This window comes from Carettochelys insculpta, chromosome 17, assembly GCF_033958435.1.
Source record: "Carettochelys insculpta isolate YL-2023 chromosome 17, ASM3395843v1, whole genome shotgun sequence".
Classification (NCBI taxonomy): Eukaryota; Metazoa; Chordata; order Testudines; family Carettochelyidae; genus Carettochelys; species Carettochelys insculpta.
This window is the reverse complement of record NC_134153.1, coordinates 27752293-27771324: the sequence shown is the minus strand read 5'-3', so window position 1 is coordinate 27771324 and position 19032 is coordinate 27752293. Positions and strand designations below refer to the sequence as shown.

Below are 19032 nucleotides of genomic sequence, written 5' to 3'. Positions count from 1 at the left end.
AATTCCCCCCTACACCCGGCAACTCCAAGGTGTTAAACTTCAAAGTGCTGGCTTGCGTCTATCCAAGCCTCACCATCTCCCAACACCATACTCGTTCCTTGAGGAGTACAGGGATTGGAAGTACACTGGGCACTTAAAGTACCGGTGGGTGGGCCGCAGCTAGACGCGAACTGGCACTTAGAAGTTTAACGCTTTGGAGTTGCTGGGTGTGTGAGGGAATTTGCTTAATGAAGCGCTGCATATGCACCTCAACACTTCATTAATAAACTCCCAACACCCTACTTTCCCTGCTTCGAAGGGAGCATGGTGCTAGTGTAGACACAGCCACCCTGTGTTATGGTGCCTTTCTAGTGATAAAAGACTAAAGCTAGGAATGAAGGTGGTAGGGAGGTTTGCTGTAGTGACTGGAGTTGGCAGCAAGAGTAACTGTTTGGGAATCTGCTGATTCATATGCTGGAGGGTGGCTCAGTAAATGTCACTTACTCAAAGGGATGCTGTCGGCTTTCACCAGAACTTAAGCGTATGCGTGCGACACTGGAGAAAATTATCGACCTAGAATGAACTTATTTTTTTTGTTAGCTACTTGTTCTTCATTAAAAATACATAGAACTGGTGGCACGGCCAAGTATTGTTATAAGTATTGTAGGGTGAGGCATTTAGCTGTGTAGGAACTCACATGATCGACGTGAGACTCGTGCTCATTATCTTGCTGAATCGGAGACCTACCTTTGTAGGTAATACTCGGTAAATTGTTTCATTATTCTGGTGTACCACTTCTGTGCATACCAGAGCTATGTAAGGAAAGTAAAGGTATGTCTTCACTACAAAGAAGATTGAACCTGCCATGGTCAATCCATTTTAGTGCACTTGGTAGGGATGTGCTAAATCAAACATGCAGAGTGCATGCGTTGGCGCCGGCTCTCCTGTCCCTCGTTAAGAGAAATGGTAGTCAAAGGGAGCAAACATTCCCATCAACCTTCTTTAGTGGGAATGGCGTGAAGCTGGAATTAAGGTATGTAATTAATCTCGTTGGAATTCCATATCTTAATTTGACCTTCTGCTAGAGTATAGCCCTGTTTTAAAAGATAATCTGATCTCTCATTGGGTTTTTTTTAAAAAAAACTTTCTTGATTTCTGAACCATTGCATTGGAATGTGATTTAAACCCAAATGAAGTGAAATTGACTAAAACTACAGGTGAGAATTACAAATCTGGCTCTTAATTGAGCAAGTTTGAAATGAAAGTGAAACAAACAGCATAGATTGTGAAAACTGGATGAAATGATAAAAGTTCTGTTGTCTTTATAAACAAAGATCATGATAATAGGTAAGGAAATTTCGTTATTTAAAAATTTTTTTAAAGGGAAGATCAGGTTGCAACCCATTTCTGTGCTTTAACTCTCTGAAGCAACTTCCTGCACACTCGGGCCGTCCAAAAATTTGGAGTCATGCCGCTTCAAATATACCCATATCTGTAGTGGGGGTTCAGTAATTTTGACATAGCTTATTCGTGTATGGAATAACTATATACTGGGATAAATCATTTTACACTAGGACTCTTTACCAATATGTCTATAATTTATTTCAGTAAAAGAAATCACACCATTAACCAAATTGTTATATCAGTAAAACTTTCTAGTGCAGTCTCATCACTCAGTCAGATCCCAGCAATGCACAAACAAGTGTTAGAACTTCACACGTGCAAAACACATCACCAATGTGGAGGAAGAATTGTCTCTCATACCTTCAAGCATTAATGGCCCTGAATGGTGTGGGTAAAGTTTCACTGCAAATGAAAACCCTATTTTATTAAAAGTTGATCCATGATGAGTCCACTTCTAAAAGCAGGGAGAACTATTACTATGATTTGCAGACTTAGAATAATAGAATAGTAGGACTGGAAGGGACCTCGAGAGGCCATCGAGTCCAGCCCCCTGCCCCCACGGCAGGACCAAGCACTTTCATTTGCTCTAAATAGCCGTGCACGTGCATGCGCACGTGTGTGTTTAAAGTCACTTTAATAGTAGTACACAGAACAAAAAGTAATAGCTATGAGACTGAGGGGTTCAAAATACTACTTTTTAAAATTCTTTTTTTTTTTATCCTACAGGTGAACGTTGCCTGGACCCAGATACATATCTCTTAGATTTGTACCACATTAACCCCCATGCTGAATGGATTATAAGACAAAATCCCTCCTTTCCACGGATGCTGTAGGGAAAGGATGAGTGAAAACAAACTTTTTGTTTCAAGTTTCTGGGCGGGAGCAGGAAGCTAGAACTTGTCTTAATGAATGTGGCATCCCAGCATGGAGGAAAGATGTTTACTTCATATGAAAATAAGTGGTATTGGTTTGTTTGGTTTGTTTTGTTTTTTCCCCACTTCAGTTACAGGAGGCTGGGGAGAAAAAAAAAATGCACCTGAGAGTTGGTAACCAACAAAAGTCAACATTAGATCACAGAACCGAGAGGGTGTGTATGCCCTTTGTAAAGCACCTGCAAGCAGAGCTGCAGCGAAAATGGAGGAAGGCCCAGTGTTGGAGAACAAACCTGGTACAATCTCTCAATCCTTTTGGGTTTGGATTGTTCTTTATTTTGACCACACCCTCATTTTGGAGGAGAAAGATGGTCAGATCAACTCACTCTATCAAGTGTCTCCAGGCTGCATTTGTGAAGCTGCATGAACTTTTAAGTGAGCATCAAATGTACAGTGCTGGGAGAACTAGGTGCATCACATGTATGGTGCTGGGCCCCAAGTCTCATGATTTCTCTGCAAAGTGTACAGATGTGTTTGGTTTTTCGTTTATGGAGGGATGTAATGGGCCTCTGGAAAGACTGACATTCTTGAAGTAACATGTACATTTAAAACTGCACACAAGAGAAAAGTAACCTGGAAGAAAATAGGCTTGGTATCAATCCTTCTCATATGGTCCAGCTGGTAGAGGAGTATGCCAAGGAGGAGCTGCTTGCTGGTCTGTGCACAGATCGTGTTGGTGGTAGATGCACCCAAGATGTGAAATGCTTCTGGATCAGGCTCTTGTTTTGCTGTTTAGTCATCTTTGTGAAGGCCCCACAGTAAAAGGTGGTAGAGGAGAGATTCTGGAACTGCATAAGGATTTTTTAATTGTATTTCAAAGCACTTCTCTCCTGATCATGAGGGTCAAACAAGGCTTGGTTTTGGTGTAGTAGCACATATGTGAAGACCTGAAATATCAGCGTTAACATGAGGCTTAGTCAGCTTATTGCAGATCTTGCCAGTGCAAAGGTAACTTAAGTGATGTGTGGAGCTCATCTTTGACTGCAGACTCCCTCAGGCTGCCATGGGCACCTAATCAGGCTCTTTTATACCCGCTGTAACCTTCCATGATTCTGGAGTGTGCATGATGTGACTTTTTTTTTTTTTTTTTTTTTGAGGGAGAGCCCAGAATGGTTGCAACCTGTCTGACAGCATAAATATCAGTGAACTGGCCTCCTTAGACTCTGAATGGGAATGCAGCTCTGAAAGAATACCTCTCGTGTCACTTTCCTTTATAATGGTGCTGAGGTCCCTAAAGAATCAGGGAGCCCACTGTCTATAGCCGCTATGGGAGTGGAGTGTGCAGCACAGCTGTCTGCCTCACTGTATCCCTAGCATGCTGTGTAAGGTATTTTAAACATTCACATGTCCTTTGCCCACCCTTATCCACCTTGGAGACAATCTCAGTATTATTTCTTTCACTAACTGTTTCCATTTGCCATCTGATCTGAGCCGCTTTACTGTTTCTTCAGCCTGATATTTAGCTGTTGCTGTTCCCTGTCTGGAATCATAGAATTTTTTAAGAGCACTTCAAACATAGATCTTTTTTTTTTTTTCCTTTTTTCATCCCAGTTAAATTATTTTGAGATGATTAAGATGCTTGAGAAACAGCTGAGCCGTATTCTTTTTAATTCTTAGTCTGCTGTTGTTCCTGTATTTACACTGCTGACTTTTTAAAATGTTAGTATATATCAGAATGCTTGTTGCTTATTTCAATTCTTTTAGATTAAACTTTTGATGTGCTGGTGCATGAATTTGAAGGATCTTCACTTTCATTTTCCCCACTCTCCTAAGCCCTTTTTAAAAAAGCCTGAATGACAATCTGAAATTGTAAGCGAAGATTTTGGAAAGAAGCTTATGAGTATGGGGTCTCAATTTTGAAAGCCAGGCTGGGGGATGAGGGAGTGGTACTTACTCAAGTTGCCTTAGAAGGGCCTGATTTTCAGAGGATGGATGCTTCACAGCTGAAAATCAGGCTGCTGCTAGTTGGGGCCCTCAAAGCATGGCCGCAAATTACTGGTCACTACCAAAAATCTTGGCCCACATGGTTACTTATAAGCCTCAGTAAAAAGAACAAAACTCCAGAGAATTAACAAGATGCTAATATAGTATTCCAAAGTAATAGCTGGTGCATGGTGGCAGGGCTTTGGCCACCTGGAGATCATCTCGTGGAGGGTGTGGAAGCTAGAAGTGTGTAGATGAGCCCGTTCATGCCCTCCTACTGAAGGTGTTCACACTATCAGATGTATTCCTGATAGTTCTAAATCATGATTTTTTTTTTTCCCCCCTCCTCCCATAGGCTATTGTCCCTGGCAGCTTTATTAGTATCATACCTTTTTCCAGTGTAAAACTCATCTAGTGACATTTCACAAGTCATTACAATAAATCTCCAGTCAGGAACTGGAGCAGGACATTCCTGCCAGGTGCAAACAAATGACCCCTCCTCCAGCAGATCAGCAGCTGACTTTGAATATCCCTTTTCTCCCAACTTCAGCCGAGTTGTTTGGAGAGATGGGGAGATACGAACACCTCAAAAGGTTGGGAAATGCCAGTCAGTTGGCTGCTGGGGGTAATGATTTAGGGTTGTCGGTAGGGGAGAGAGAGTCTACATTTTGGGCTAATTTATTTTTTCAGAGTTTCCAAACCTGTATGCAAAACATGCACAGTTAATTTAACTGAACCTTCAGATGCTCCTCATCCATTTGCAGGCACAACTGTCTGGCTTATGCATGCAAATCAAAGGTGTTTTTGTACTTTCTTTTAAAAAAAAAAAAAAAAAATCTGGTCTGCCCATGGCAAGTACAATAATACAGTGAGTTTTGAGATGATGTCCTTTATAGGTGAGAAAACAAAGGGCATTGGCCAGTGTCGTGGCAGAGGAGTTGTGCTTGCTTTAAAAACAAAATAGTTCATGCTACAAAGACAGATTACAGTAGCAGAAGCCTAGTCCAAATTGCAGTATAGGGCTCTTGTTTTGGTATGAGAAGTATTTGGTAATACTGTAATCACTTTTATGGTCTATTGGTTAAGAGTCGGCGAGTGAGGTCAAATGCTACTCCAGCCTTTCTACAAAACCACTCATTTCTTCGAGTCTCTCTTCACAAACCAAATAATGTGAAATCAGTGCTGTGAAAACCAGGTTAGGAGGAGTATCTCACGAGGCAAATAGGCTAGGGATATAAAACTATAGTCGGATTGTATGTCAGACTCCTTATCTCTGTCCATAGAATTGATGTTCCTTTGTATTTTTGTTTAGTGATTTTGTAAATACGACCAAGTCCTGGTGAGGTTACAACCGTGCCACCACACTGTAAAAGTTTGTGTGTGTGTTTTGAATGTTTGTTTTTGTTAACTTTTACACTATTTTTAATGCTGTATTTAAAATTCACTTACTCAATAAAGCAACAAAAGAATCTATGTGTTAGGTAAATGGCTTTATGTCCAATATTCCAATGGCAGGATCAGGATGCGATGGCAACTATGAATTTGACAGGACAAAAGTACATTCACGCTGCTTTCTTTGTCTACTGGAGATACTGGTCTGTATTCTGATCTGTTACACACTGGATTTGTTACCTGCATTTGCAAAGACCCTGGCCCAAATTCAGTCTTGGGGTTATACTGTGAGAAACTATGTGCATTAATGTTTGCAGGATTAGGTTATAAAGAGACAGATCCTTATTCCCTTGAAAATAAGGGCAGCATTCCTTTAGGCGAGGCCAAGATTTGACCATCCAGAGGGATTCTAAAGTCCAAGTATCAATAATAATTTTTTACATCTTCAAGTGAAATGATCAACATTATAATAAAATATGTTGACTGTGCGTCTTAATACCCATATAGCAAAAAGGCTAGTCAAGTCCATTACAAGATGGCCTTTTTTAAATAGCTTGACGTTCCCCATGTCTTTAATTCCAGACGTTGTCAAGATGTACGCAGCATTTAACAGCTTGTCTGTCTTCCTTGTGGCATGATTCAGACTCCACTCTGTGGACGGTACTGCTTACTTTAGGATGAGGTGACCCTCAGACCTAGTCTCGGGAAGCGAAGGCGCGTAACAGAGCAAACTGGCCTTTTAAAGGGGTGTTGCTGCCCATGCGCTTTATTTTTGCCCCAGCCCCTTTATGACACAGCCAGGTCTTATGGCTGAGAAGGGAATCGTGTGATGGCATGACTGTAAAGCTGCTTCCTCCTAGGTAACAGGGAGGGCAAGATAAACATGGGAGCCGTGGTGTTGGAGCAGTTTTTGTAGCATGGAGCCTGAAACCCTGTACAAAGCCAAAGCCTATGTATGATGGAAACCTAACGCCAGGGGGAGGGGTTCTGCTGCACTGCTGTGTCCACAGTTGGACCTTTCAATTAAAGCACCAGAGAGAACAGAAGAAGCAAAAGGGCCTGTACAGGAAACCACGAGGCATCTTGAGGAAACAGCTGAAGGGCTGGGGAAAGGAAGCCCCCAAGGAAGGAAGGGGTGGTGTTTTGGATACAAAGCTCCAGGCCTCCCAGCCAGCTGTCTGTGGATCTCCATCCTGTGCCTCAGGAAGAAGGCACAGGATGGAGAAGGGGGAGTTTTTAGGAGGGCCAAGGAGTGTGCCCTTCATTGAGTTGCTATTTTGGCTAATGATTAAAGCTTGGGAAAGACCGGGAGGGACAAGAGGAGGGTGGTCTGGCTGTGGACAGATGGAGCAGTGTAGGGATGATGCCTGCTCTGCATCTGCCTGAGGAGTTTGGAAGAAGACTGGTGAGCCAACACGCCCCCCCCCCCCCCCCGCAAGCAACCAACCCCATTACCTGCATTCATGGAGAAGAACTCATCCCGGGGCGGGCAAGAACTGATAACCTGTCTTCAGGAAAAACAACTCCCCTGGGAGGGTGAAGGACTGCTTTTGTATGACTCATTGACTTTGGAGGGATCTTCTTGGCCTGGGTGGAGAAGTAACGCATTCTACTAGCTGGAGGGAGACTGTGGGCCAGAAGGCAACTGAGGTCTGGTATATCTGATGTTATCTGGAACAAAGAGGGGAATCGGGGTGCTGACTGGCTGATTCTTGAGCCTTTTTGTCCAGTACTTGTGTCTGTGGCTTACATTTGAAAATGAAGGCTTCAGCCTCCATAGCTTTCCTTCTCTTCTGAGGCCAAGGGGGGGCCAACTCTGTGTGTGTGTGTGTGTGTGTGTGTGTGTGTGTGTGTGTGTGTGTGTGTGTGTGTGTGTGTGTGTGTGTGTGTGTGTGTGTGTGTGTGTGTGTGTGTGTGTGTGTGTGTGTGTGTGTGTGTGTGTGTGTCACACTTTGCCCACTACTTCTAGTTCCTCCTCTGCCACTTAGTCATCTGTGGCTCCTTTGTTGCCAGTGTTTCCAGACAATAAGAAATATAGCCAGAGACTTCATCAAGAACCTGAACATCCTGACCCAGCCAAGACAAGGGTGAGTGCTACAGGCTCTGGAAAGACAATACTTGTTCATTCATCTACATCTCAACTCTCAGCTAAAGACAAAACCCCTCTATTCTTCTGCCCCCGCCCTTCATTTGGCCATGTCTCTGGTTAGCAAAGTTCGGAAGGTCCATCGATTGGTAGCAGCCAACAACCAATTGCTGGCTATGATTACGGGGCACTAACGGTTTGAGACGTTATCTATGGAATGAAATTCTGATTAGTTGGTGTCTTATTGCTGCACTTGCCTAGTGTCTAGGTGGTGAAACGTGGCAGAAGCCTAAAGCCATGTGTCTATAAAAGCAGCCCTGGTGGTAGACATGGGATTATCACTCTAGGGGTATGTCCTCACTACACAGAAGATGGAGCCCGGTCAAGGTCGATCATCTGCCATTTTTTTCGTATGCTTGGTAGGGATGTTCAAAAGTGAAATGTGCATCTGGCAGTCGACCACTGTATTCCTCAATGTCACGTGGAATAAGGGAGGTCAATGGGAGAGTCTGTCTCGTGTTTCCAATGGCTAGTATAGACCTGGCCTAGATGTAGGTCCCTAAAGTGATTCTAAAACGAACAGGAGAAAAAACAGCACAAAGGGTTTGAGACTGTGGGGTTTTTTTTTTCCCCTCTTAAATATTTCAGAGGGATTATCTGAGGAAAACACGAGTTCATCAAACTCAGCCCATCCATTCATCTTCCCGTATTATCCTACTGCTAATCTCTCTTTCCCAAGGGCACTTTTTTGATTGATCATTACATGCTGTCTTATCTGCTCTGAATAAAAGCCTGGTATTTATTTTGTATACTGGACCCAGTCAGATGTGAGGCAATAATTGGAAATAGCATGTGAGAGCTTCTCAAAATGTCGGTTAAACATACTTCTGTGAATAAAGTGGAACTGACTTAAATGTCACCTGTTTAAAAAACAACACTTGCCCCAGGACAAAAATCAGTGTAGGAATACAATGAAGTCTGGAATAAGAATAAACTCAGTGCCTGAATGAAACTTTAGCGCAGTGAGATGAATGCCATAGAAAAACAACCAGATAACAGAACAGTTCTGCTAAACAAATGTATTTGCTAAAGCAACATGAACTTCCCTATCACATTTAGATGCTTTCCTCCTTTATGGACAAGTAGGAGTTTGACTTCTCCCCTCAAATTTATTTATTAAAAATAAGTGCTAATTTCTACAAAAATTTCCTGCCAATAGGTCATGATTTTTAGCAGAACTGGAAGCTTTTGCAAGGTTTGTCTGCATATATTCTCACACAGTCACTGAGAGGTGGGGGAAGGGATGCCATGTAAATGGAAGGAACTCCCCAAACTAAACGGGGCACACTGTTTAGAGGTGAGGTGATGTTATATGTTGAGACCGAGCATGAAGTTGGGTGTTGGTCTAAATTTTTCACATGGTTTTAATTGACTAGACTATAAGTAAGGTGATATGAAAATAGTGCCATAAAAGTTTACCTTGGGATTGTGGGACTGTCTCAGTTGGGCCAGACTGAGGTGTTATAAATACAGTATTAAACCATAAGCCTTTCATCAGGGGCCCACTGAAGATAATGCAAAGTTGCCGTGGCTGACTAGCAGGTAGGTGATGACAGCAGCTCTTAGAGTTGGCAGCTTTGGTTTCCATGGTTTTTCCCCATAGGTTTTTAGGCTTTCTGAAATTTACGGGGAACACCTATTCCTCACTGGGAACATTCCTGTGACTTACTGTACTTCCCAAGGAGATGGGAGAGGGAAGAGGCAGTTAATCGACTTCACCCCAGCTACTAGCAAGGAGTGTCTGTGTTCTTCAGCACTTAGAATGGGCAGGGCCCTACCACGCTCCAAGGCCCAGCAGTACATCTGAAGCACTCAGCCTTTCTGCTGTGCCTGGCTCTCTAGCACCTGCTCTCAGGTGCCCTTGACGGGCCTGGCCGTATCCTGGAACCACAGGCTACGTCTACACGTGCACACTACATCGAAATAGCTTATTTCGATGTAGCGACATTGAAATAGTCTATTTCGATGAACAATGTCTACATGTCCTCCAGGGCTGGCAATGTCGACGTTCAACTTCGACGTTGGGCAGCACCATATCGAAATAGGCGCTGCGAGGGAACGTCTACATGCCAAAGTAGCACACATCGAAATAAGGGTGCCAGGCACAGCTGCAGACAGGGTCACAGGGTGGACTCAACAGCAAGCTGCTCCCTTAAAGGGCCCCTCCCAGACACAGTTTCACTAAACAACACAAGATCCACAGAGCCGACAACTGGTTGCAGACCCTGTGCATGCAGCATGGATCCCCAGCTGCAGCAGCAGCAGCCAGAATCCCTGGGCTAAGGGCTGCTGCACATGGTGACCGTAGAGCCCCGCAGGGGCTGGAGAGAGAGCGTCTCTCAACCCCTCAGCTGATGGCTGCCATGGCGGACCCCGCTCTTTTGATGTTGCGGGACGCAGATCGTCTACACGTGCCCTACTTCGACGTTCAACTTCGAAGTAGGGCGCTATTCCCATCCCCTCATGGGGTTAGCGGCTTCGACGTCTCTCCACCTAAGGTCGATTTCAACTTCGAAATAGCACCCAACACGTGTAGCCGTGACGGGCGCTATTTTGAAGTTGGCGCCGCTACTTCGAAGTAACGTGCACGTGTAGACGCGGCCACAGAGTGAATAAACCTCTCTGGCTTGGGTAGGGGTGAGATTCCCAGCTGCTGCAGACAGCATTCAGAGGGGACTGGAGGAACAAAGCAGTTGCAGTGGAGAGGAAGAGTCTCATGCTGAGGAAAGCAACTGGAGAGGGGTGCATCTGGAGCCACTGCCACAGTGCTGGGGTGTGTGGGGGTGGCAGGCAGATTAATTCACAGGAGGTGGCAGATACATGGAGGGGGCTATTAATTTCCACCAGCACCACCCCCCGCAAATTTCTGCAAACCAGCTCCTTCCCAGTAGACTACCACAAATGCCCATACTCTTGGGGCAGGCTTGAACAGTTGCCCCCTGTCTCCACCTTGCTAACTTCTCTGAGCCTGACCTCCATTAGTGCCCCATTGCTGCAGTTTGGGTTCAGGGTGGCTCTGCTATGTTGCACCTACTTCTGAGCTCCACTGTAGTTCAGGGCAGGCACCCCCTGTCCCCTCACTGCCAGCTGTTTGCAGGACAAGACAGAGGCCTCTAGTGGCCAAAAGGAGAAGTAGCCGGGGGAAAATTCATGAGCTGCATGTATCGGAGAGGCAGCCGTGTTAGTCAGTATCTTCGAGAACAAGAAGTCCTGTGGCACCTTATAGACTAACAGATACACGCTTTCATGGGCAAAGACCTGCTTCATCAGATGCATGGGAGGGGGGTTTCAGAGGAGTGGCTAAAGAGTGGGGTCTCAGTAAAAGGGGGAGGGCCAGAGCTGACAAGGTCTATTCAGCAAGGTGGAAATGGCCCATTTTCAGTAATGTATCAGAAGAGGAGAAAACACATCAGATCAGAGAGGGGGATGTAGCCCATTGTCAGAGTCTAATGTAGAGATACTAACACCCAGGGCAGAGAAGCTGCTTTCGTAAGGGGCCAGCCGCTCCCAGTCTCTGTTTTAATCCTTGGTTGATGGAGTCAAATTTGCCAATAAATTGCAGCTCAGAGATTTCTCTGTCCATTTTGATTTTTGAAATTTTCTTTGTTTCAGGACTGCAACAAACCCCGCTGCCAACTCTGCTCACATATCTATACCAGTGATACCATCACAGGACCTAATATCAGCCATACCATCAGGGGCTCCTTTACCTGCACATCTACTAATATCATATATGCCATCATGTGCCAGCAATGTCCCACTGCAATTTACATTTGGCCAAACTGGACAGTTGCTACATAAAAGAATAAATGGGCGTAAATCAGACATCGGGAACAGTAATGTACAGAAGCCTGTGGGAGAGGACTTCAGTCTCCCTGGGCACTCAGTAACAGACTTAAAAGCAGCAGCTCTAAAAAATTTCAAAAATTTCCCCCTTACAAAAGCAACTTCTCCGCGCTGGGTGTTAGTATCTTCACGTTAGACTCTGACAATGGGCCACATCCCCCTCTCTGATCTAACGTGTTTTTCTCCTCTTTTGGTACGTAGTACTAATAACGGGTCATTTCCACCTTGACTAAATAGACCTTCTCAGCTCCGGCCCTCCCTTTTACTGGGAACCCACTCGTTAAATACCCCTCTAATTCCCCCCCCCCCCCGGCACTCATGCATCTCATGAAGAGAAAGCTTATGCTCCAAAATATCTGTCAGCCTATAAGGTGCCACAGGACTTCTTGTTCATGAGCTGTGTAGCTTTTTCCTTCCAAGGTGGTGAGGGCCCCCTGCCTGAAACAACACATTCAGCTCTTCCCCATTGGTGTGGGAATGCATGTGAACTACTCGCCCAATTGCTGCTAATCACTCTAAGGCCTTTCCTTGACTAGGGAATTGTCCTGAACATAAATGGTGCAACTGCTAGAGAACAGCCTTTACCTCTTGCTTGAAACCTGGAGAAGCTCCACCAGTTCCTGTAGTGGTGGTGTATTAGTAAAGTCACTCATCCTTCTAATCAAGGCAAATCACCAGCCTAGTTAAATTTATGCAAAGTCAAAATCAACTGCTTTTTTTTCCACTGCAGGAAGATACTGATCGGGGAGAAGGCAGAGAGGCCAAAACATCCATGCCAGGGTAGTAGGAGATGCTCTCAAATTGGCAACTTCAGTGCACAGCAAAGCTGAAGGGCAGTGAACAGAGGAACTCTGTAAAAAAAAAAATCCATGTCTCCCTCTGCCTTGCATCACCGCTTTTCATGTCCATCAGTCTATGCTGGCAAAGATGCTTTTGGGCTCAGCTGATGACGCTGCAGCAAGCTGTTCTTCGAGTGGTCCCCGTGGGTGCTCCACAGTAGGTGTCGGGTTCGCCCTGGTGCCGCAGCTCGGAAAATCTTCAGCAGTCTCCGTCGGGTCGCACGTGCGCCGATGCGCGTCGGCTCTTCGCGCGCTTACGGTCACGTGTGCGATCCGGTGCCCGCCAGTTCCTTCTCAACCACTAACGGCTGCAGACGGAATCCTCTCCGGCTCCAATGCCTGAGACAGATAAATCTTATTTTTTTTCTCGTTAATAGTTTTTAACAGTTCATAGTTAGCAGTTCTATAGTTGTTATAGTTAGTTACTCTGTTAAAATCCTTCCAGAGGATAAAAGGCCAATTCTTAAGGCAATTGTGCAAGAGGGCTACGCGGCTTCTCGAGCGGGCATGCAGATTGCACTGGATGTGGCGGACACAGCAGCCCGTGCCGTGGCCACTGCAGTGGTAATGCGGAGAGAGTCATGGCTTCACACATCCAGCATTCCAAAGGAGTTAACAGGTCAAAATTGCAGACCTCCCCTTCGACAAAATAAAATTGTTTGCTGAATCGACCAACTCAGTCCTACGCTCGAACAAAGATTCCAGAGCGACACTTCGGACTTTAGGGACATATACCCCACCGTTCAGAAGGAAGAAATTTTATCCTCAGCAACGCCGTTATGGTTACCAACAGCAACGTACCCAATTTCAACGGGGGTATGATCAGGGACGTCATCAGCAAACGCATTATAAGGGCCCTAGGCGCCGGCCTCAGCAGGGCAACGCCTCCGCAGGGCAAAGTGCAAGACAACAAGTTTGACGGGTATGTCGAGGGCTGCGAAGCCAAGACCATACCTCAGTGCCAGTCTCGGTACATGTTCCATCACCGACTCAAGCCATTTTACCCACAATGGAAAAGCATCACGTCAGACAAGTGGGTATTGGAGATTGTAAACACGGGATACATGATCCCCTTCCAGTCTTTACCTCCACCAAATCCTCCCACCGCACCCCTTCTCAGAGACCCCTCTCACCTACCGGAATTAAGGCGGGAGGTAGACCACCTCCTATTCATAGGGGCGGTGGAGAGAGTACCGGAGCAATTTCAAGGCAAAGGGTTCTACTCCAGGTATTTCCTGATGGAAAAGAAGACAGGAGGGTGGAGACCCATTTTGGATCTACGCGCACTGAACCAGTACCTACGCAAACAGCGCTTCAAAATGACTACGATGGCTTCAATAATCCCAGCACTAGACCAGGACGATTGGTTTGCAGCCCTCGACTTACAGGATGCGTATTTTCATATCGCAATTCATCCAGCCCACAGGCGTTTCCTCCGGTTCCTTGTGGGCACAGATCATTTCCAGTACAGAGTCCTCCCATTCGGACTCTCTTCAGCACCCAGAGTCTTCACCCAGACCTTAGCGGTGGTGTCAGCATACCTGCACAGACGGGGAGTTTTCATTTTCCCGTACCTGGACGATTGCCTGCTAAAGGGAACTTCCCGGGCGGAGGTATTACGGATGATACACATCACCACAAAAACATTTACCTCACTGGGCCACATCATCCATTTCTCAAAGTCAAAGACCGACCCCACGCAAAATAGAGTTTATAGGGGCTCGGATAGACTCAGTCACGTCAAGGGTGTATTTACCCGAGGCTCGTTTTTGTGCCATCGAATCTCTCGTACAACTACTAACGTACAGCCCCACTGTTCCAGTTCTCATGTGCTTACAACTGTTGGGGCATATGGCAACCACCACGTTTGTGGTGCAAAACGCCAGGCTGCATATGCGAGGATTGCAGCATTGGTTGGCAACCGTATACAAACCCTCAATCCACACCGTCCACAAGAGGGTGCCACTTACAACAGAGGCACGAAGCTCGCTAACATGGTGGGGAAACCCCAAGAATCTCCTAACAGGGGTGCCCTTCCGCCAACCGCAAATTACTGTGTTCATTACAACAGATGCCTCCTATATGGGGTGGGGGGCTCACATGGACAACAAAACCACTCAAGGATTATGGTCCCCCGCAGAGAAGACACTGCACATAAACATATTAGAGCTCAGGGCAGTGTTCAATGCATGCAGGCATTTTCACAATTATCTGCGTGGAAAAATAGTCGGCATGAATACCGACAACACCACCACCATGTTTTATATAAACCGACAGGGGGGAGCCAGGTCTCATACGCTTTGTGCGGAGGCAGTCCGACTCTGGAACTGGTGCATCGCCAACAATATAATCATAAAGGCTTCATACCTACCGGGGGTCCACAACGTTAAGGTGGACCAACTCAGCAGACACTTTGCGCCCACTCACGAGTGGCAGATCCGTTCAGACCTACTTCACCAGGTGTTCTGCAGATGGGGTTTTCCCCAAATCGACTTGTTCACCACCTGAGAAAACAAGAAATGTCCCCAATACCGCTCCAGAGCGGGCATGGGACAGGAGTCTTTGGGGGATGCCTTCATGATCCCATGGAAGGGCCCTCTACTTTATGCGTTCCCTCCCACGACACTTATACACAAGGTCTTGGAGAAGGCCAGAAGGGAGAGAGCACGCATGATACTCATAGTCCCAACCTGGGACCAGCAACAGTGGTTCCCATTGCTCTTGCACATGGCTCAACATCCGCCATTTCCCCTACCAACAGTACTGGACATTCTCACTCAGGCTCGGGGGTCAATACTGCACCCGCACCTGAAGAGACTTTGGCTACAAGCATGGCTAATCCATGGCTAAGCGCCTTAGAGACTACATGCTCAGAGGGAGTACAACAAGTCCTTGAATGTAGTCGGAGAACTTCCACCAGAAAGACTTATCAGCACAAATGGTTGCGTTTTTCCGAATGGTGTTCCTCCAGGCAACTAATACCCCATGACTCCACCATAGCTACGATTCTGGATTATTTGCTACATCTCAAACAAAACGGACTTTCGCTATCCTCTATAAAGGTGCATCTGGCGGCTATATCAGCGTTTCAGCATGAAGAGGATGGATCAACCACATTTGCCCATCCTGTTGTCTCGCGTTTCCTAAAGGGGTTGGTGAATCTGTACCCCCCTCGGAAACCAATACCGCCGTCATGGAGTTTAGACCTAGTTCTACACACCCTCTCGGGACCGCCCTTTGAACCATTGGCTACGGTCCCCCTTCGACTACTTACTATTAAAACTACTTTCCTCCTGGCAATCACGTCAGCTCGCAGAGTGAGCGAACTCGTGGCCATAATGTCCACACCACCCTGCACGATCTTCTCAAAAGAAGCGGTGGTCTTACGATTACACCCAGCCTTCGTTCCGAAGGTCTCTTCAGACTTTCACGTCAACAAACCAATAGTGCTGCCCTCGTTCTATCCTAAGCCTCACAACTCAAATGAAGTATCAGAGGGGTAGCTGTGTTAGTCTGGATCTGTAGTAGCAACGAAGGGTCCTGTGGCACCTTATAGACTAACAGAAAAGTTTAGAGCATGAGCTTTCGTGAGCATCTGAAGAAGTGAGTTAACTCACGAAAGCTCATGCTCTAAACTTTTCTGTTAGTCTATAAGGTGCCACAGGACCCTTCGTTGGTAACTCAAATGAAGAGGCACGGTTGCACTTACTTGACATAAGAAGGGCACTGGCCTTCTACATCGATAGAACTAAACCTTTCCGGAAAACGGACAGACTCCTGGTGTCCATTGCATCCAGGTCAAATGGAGAAGCGCTATCTTCACAGAGGATTTCAAATCACATTGTGTCTTGCATCAGACTGTGTTACGAGATTTGCAAGACTCCTCTGCCAGTTCCTCCAAGAGCCCACTCTACTAGGGCGATGGCGGCATCAATGGCCTTCTTCAAAGGCATCGCGCTGAGAGATATCTGCAGAGCGGTGACGTGGTCTTCCTATGACACCTTCGCCAAGCACTACGCCATGCACAGGATGCTTGATGAGGATACACGCCTGTTGACAGCAGTCCTTTCATGGGCAAGCTGCGCATAAATCGGGTACCCATCTCCTTTTTTGGGGGGGTGTTACTGCTGGGTAGTCACCTACTGTGGAGCACCCACGGGGACCACTCGAAGAAGGAAGAGAAGTTACTCACCTGTGTAGTAACGATGGCTCTTCGAGATGTGTCCCCGTGGGTGCTCCACTACCCACACGTTCATCCCCACTTCAGAGCTCTGTTTCTGTGTGTTTTCAGGGGCATCCCGAGCGGTTGATGAGGAACTGGCGGGGACCGGACCACGGACGTGACCGTAAGCACGCGAAGAGCCGACGCGCATCGGCGCATGCGCGACCCCACGGAGACTGCTGAAGATTTTCCGAGCTGCGGCGCCAGGGCGAGCCTGACACCTACTGTGGAGCACCCACGGGGACACATCTCGAAGAACCATCGTTACTACGCAGTTGAGTAACTTCTCTTTCTCTGGACACAATAAGAAGCAGCAAAAAGGGAATAAATTGGTATTACTTTGTAACAAACCAACAGAGCGGCTGATGAGCTAGATTCCAGTTTTCAAGCAAGATAATTAAGGCTATTGCACTGTTGTTTTTTTTTCTTCTTCCCCCAAAAGGAGAAAAAGACATGGGGTTCTCTAATAGCCCTGCTGACTCTGCATCATGCCCTTAGCACATATTGTTATGTGTTGCATTTATTATGAGCCACTTGTTATTATTCCTAATTATTTAGCAGGGGGGAGGTCTCTTACTAAACAGTGAATTTGTGACTTGATGAACACTCAGCTGCCTGCATTTAAGGTAAAATTACTGTAATTAGCAAATCGATCAAGCCTGGATGCACTTTGGCTGCCTGGGACAGAACAAATGGATATTGAAAGAGAATTATTTAGTTAGAAAAGGGGGAAGGGGTTTCAGATTTCCGGAGTGGCATAGGCTGTGCGTATTTAAAGCTTTTCATATGTTGGTCCGAATGACAAAGCGGTGTGCTTGTCTCTCGTTCAATTTGTTCTGCAGCCCTAAAACCTTGTATTTTTTACACACGTATACCCACAACCTCCAGCTCACCCAACCTAAGCAGGGCCTAGTTAACAACTGGATGGGACACCTCCAATAACTATGCAAGGTGCTGCTGATTCAGGGGGATATCTGCTTCCTTCTGAATCATCAAGGTATGTGCAAAACTTCTGTTCACCAAAGTGATAGAAGGATCAGACCCTGAGGTTGTTTTACAGTAAAGTATTTATGTAGGATGTTGTCTTCCCTCTTCCCTACTTGCTTTTCATCCTGTCTTTCTAGCAGAAGACACAACTTCTTTAATTTTCTCTGTAACGCAACGAACCTCACTGGATACACAAGCAGAGACTTTTAACCAGAACAAGAAGAGTGTGTGTGTGTGTGTGTGTGTGTGTGTGTGTACACAGCAGCTGGTGGATAGCAGAGCAGGTGGGAAAAGAAAAAGGCAGCTTTGTCTGGGACAGTGGCATAATAGAGAGAAAGGGTAGTTAATCAACTGGCCTTTCTAAGAAAGGGGGTATACCAAGTGCATTTTTCTGGCTAACAATGTGATCGGTACTAACTACAGGTTGAACTTCCCTAATCTGGAACTCTTATCTGAAAACATCTGTTAATCAGGCATGAGTTTACCTAGCCAAATGACCACATACCATGGGTGTGGCCAAGTTTCTTGTGGTCCCATAAAGTTTGTTTCCAGCCACCAGTCCTGACTCTGTGTTTGGTGCTGTTACTTAGAATAAATTTGGGGTAAATTACAGCGAAGAGCCCAGTAAGCAGCAGAAGCGTTGGTAACATGCTAGGCAATATTGACCTCCTGTGGTCTGGCAAATTCTGTCGTCCAACACCAGCCAGGTCCTCGGAGTTCCAGATCAGAGAAGTTCCGCCTGCATCAGAAATTACATAATGGGACCATCTTGGTATCCCCCGGCAGAGCTTGGTGTGTGTGTGTGTGTGTGTGTGTGCGCTGCGGAGGGGTGGTGGGGACAGACAAGGTGTGGGGACCACAGTGCATGCTGTTCTGCAGGGAACAGCATTTGTCTGGTTGCTGGATTTGTTTTCCAGCCACTGAATAGCGAAGAGACATTGCACCCATGTGTGAATGGAACAACTACGTTCAGAACCGACCTTATTGTAACAGCACTTTTGTAAAGACTTGATTTTTTTTTTTTTTTTTGTCTTTGAAGTGCCCTTTCCCTATTAATCCACGCATTAGCAGAGGGGTAGGTGAGCTACATAGCCCAGAGGCAAAGGATCGTTCTTCTCTTCCTCTGGGTTAGGCTGTTGTTAGAGCCTTTTCTGCTCCTTGTCTCTATTCCAGCATGAATACAAACACTAGCCTTGGTGAAATAGGACGTTACATTCTATGATTACACAGAATCCACTTGGTTTGTGGTGCCGACGACTCATCGTTTCAGAGATCGTGCTGTTGGCTGCTCTTTTATCCCCTCTTTTTTCTCTTTCCTTCTGTGCCACCATCCTCCATTTTGAAAACTAGCTATCTGTCAGA

General features: G+C 46.0%; 1 protein-coding gene across 3 annotated transcripts in view; it reads left to right on the top strand.

The window, feature by feature from the left end:
* The window catches only part of ARHGAP40 (Rho GTPase activating protein 40), a 41067-nt gene extending 35362 nt beyond the window's left edge, over positions 1 to 5705 (top strand). For all 3 annotated transcript variants that reach the window (XM_075011890.1, XM_075011889.1, XM_075011888.1), the window contains exon 15: positions 2110 to 5705. In XM_075011890.1, coding sequence (XP_074867991.1) covers positions 2110 to 2216 — 107 coding nt within the window. In that variant the 3' untranslated portion in view covers positions 2217 to 5705. The remainder of the gene's footprint in view (positions 1 to 2109) is intronic.
* Positions 5706 to 19032: the final 13327 nt, after the last annotated feature.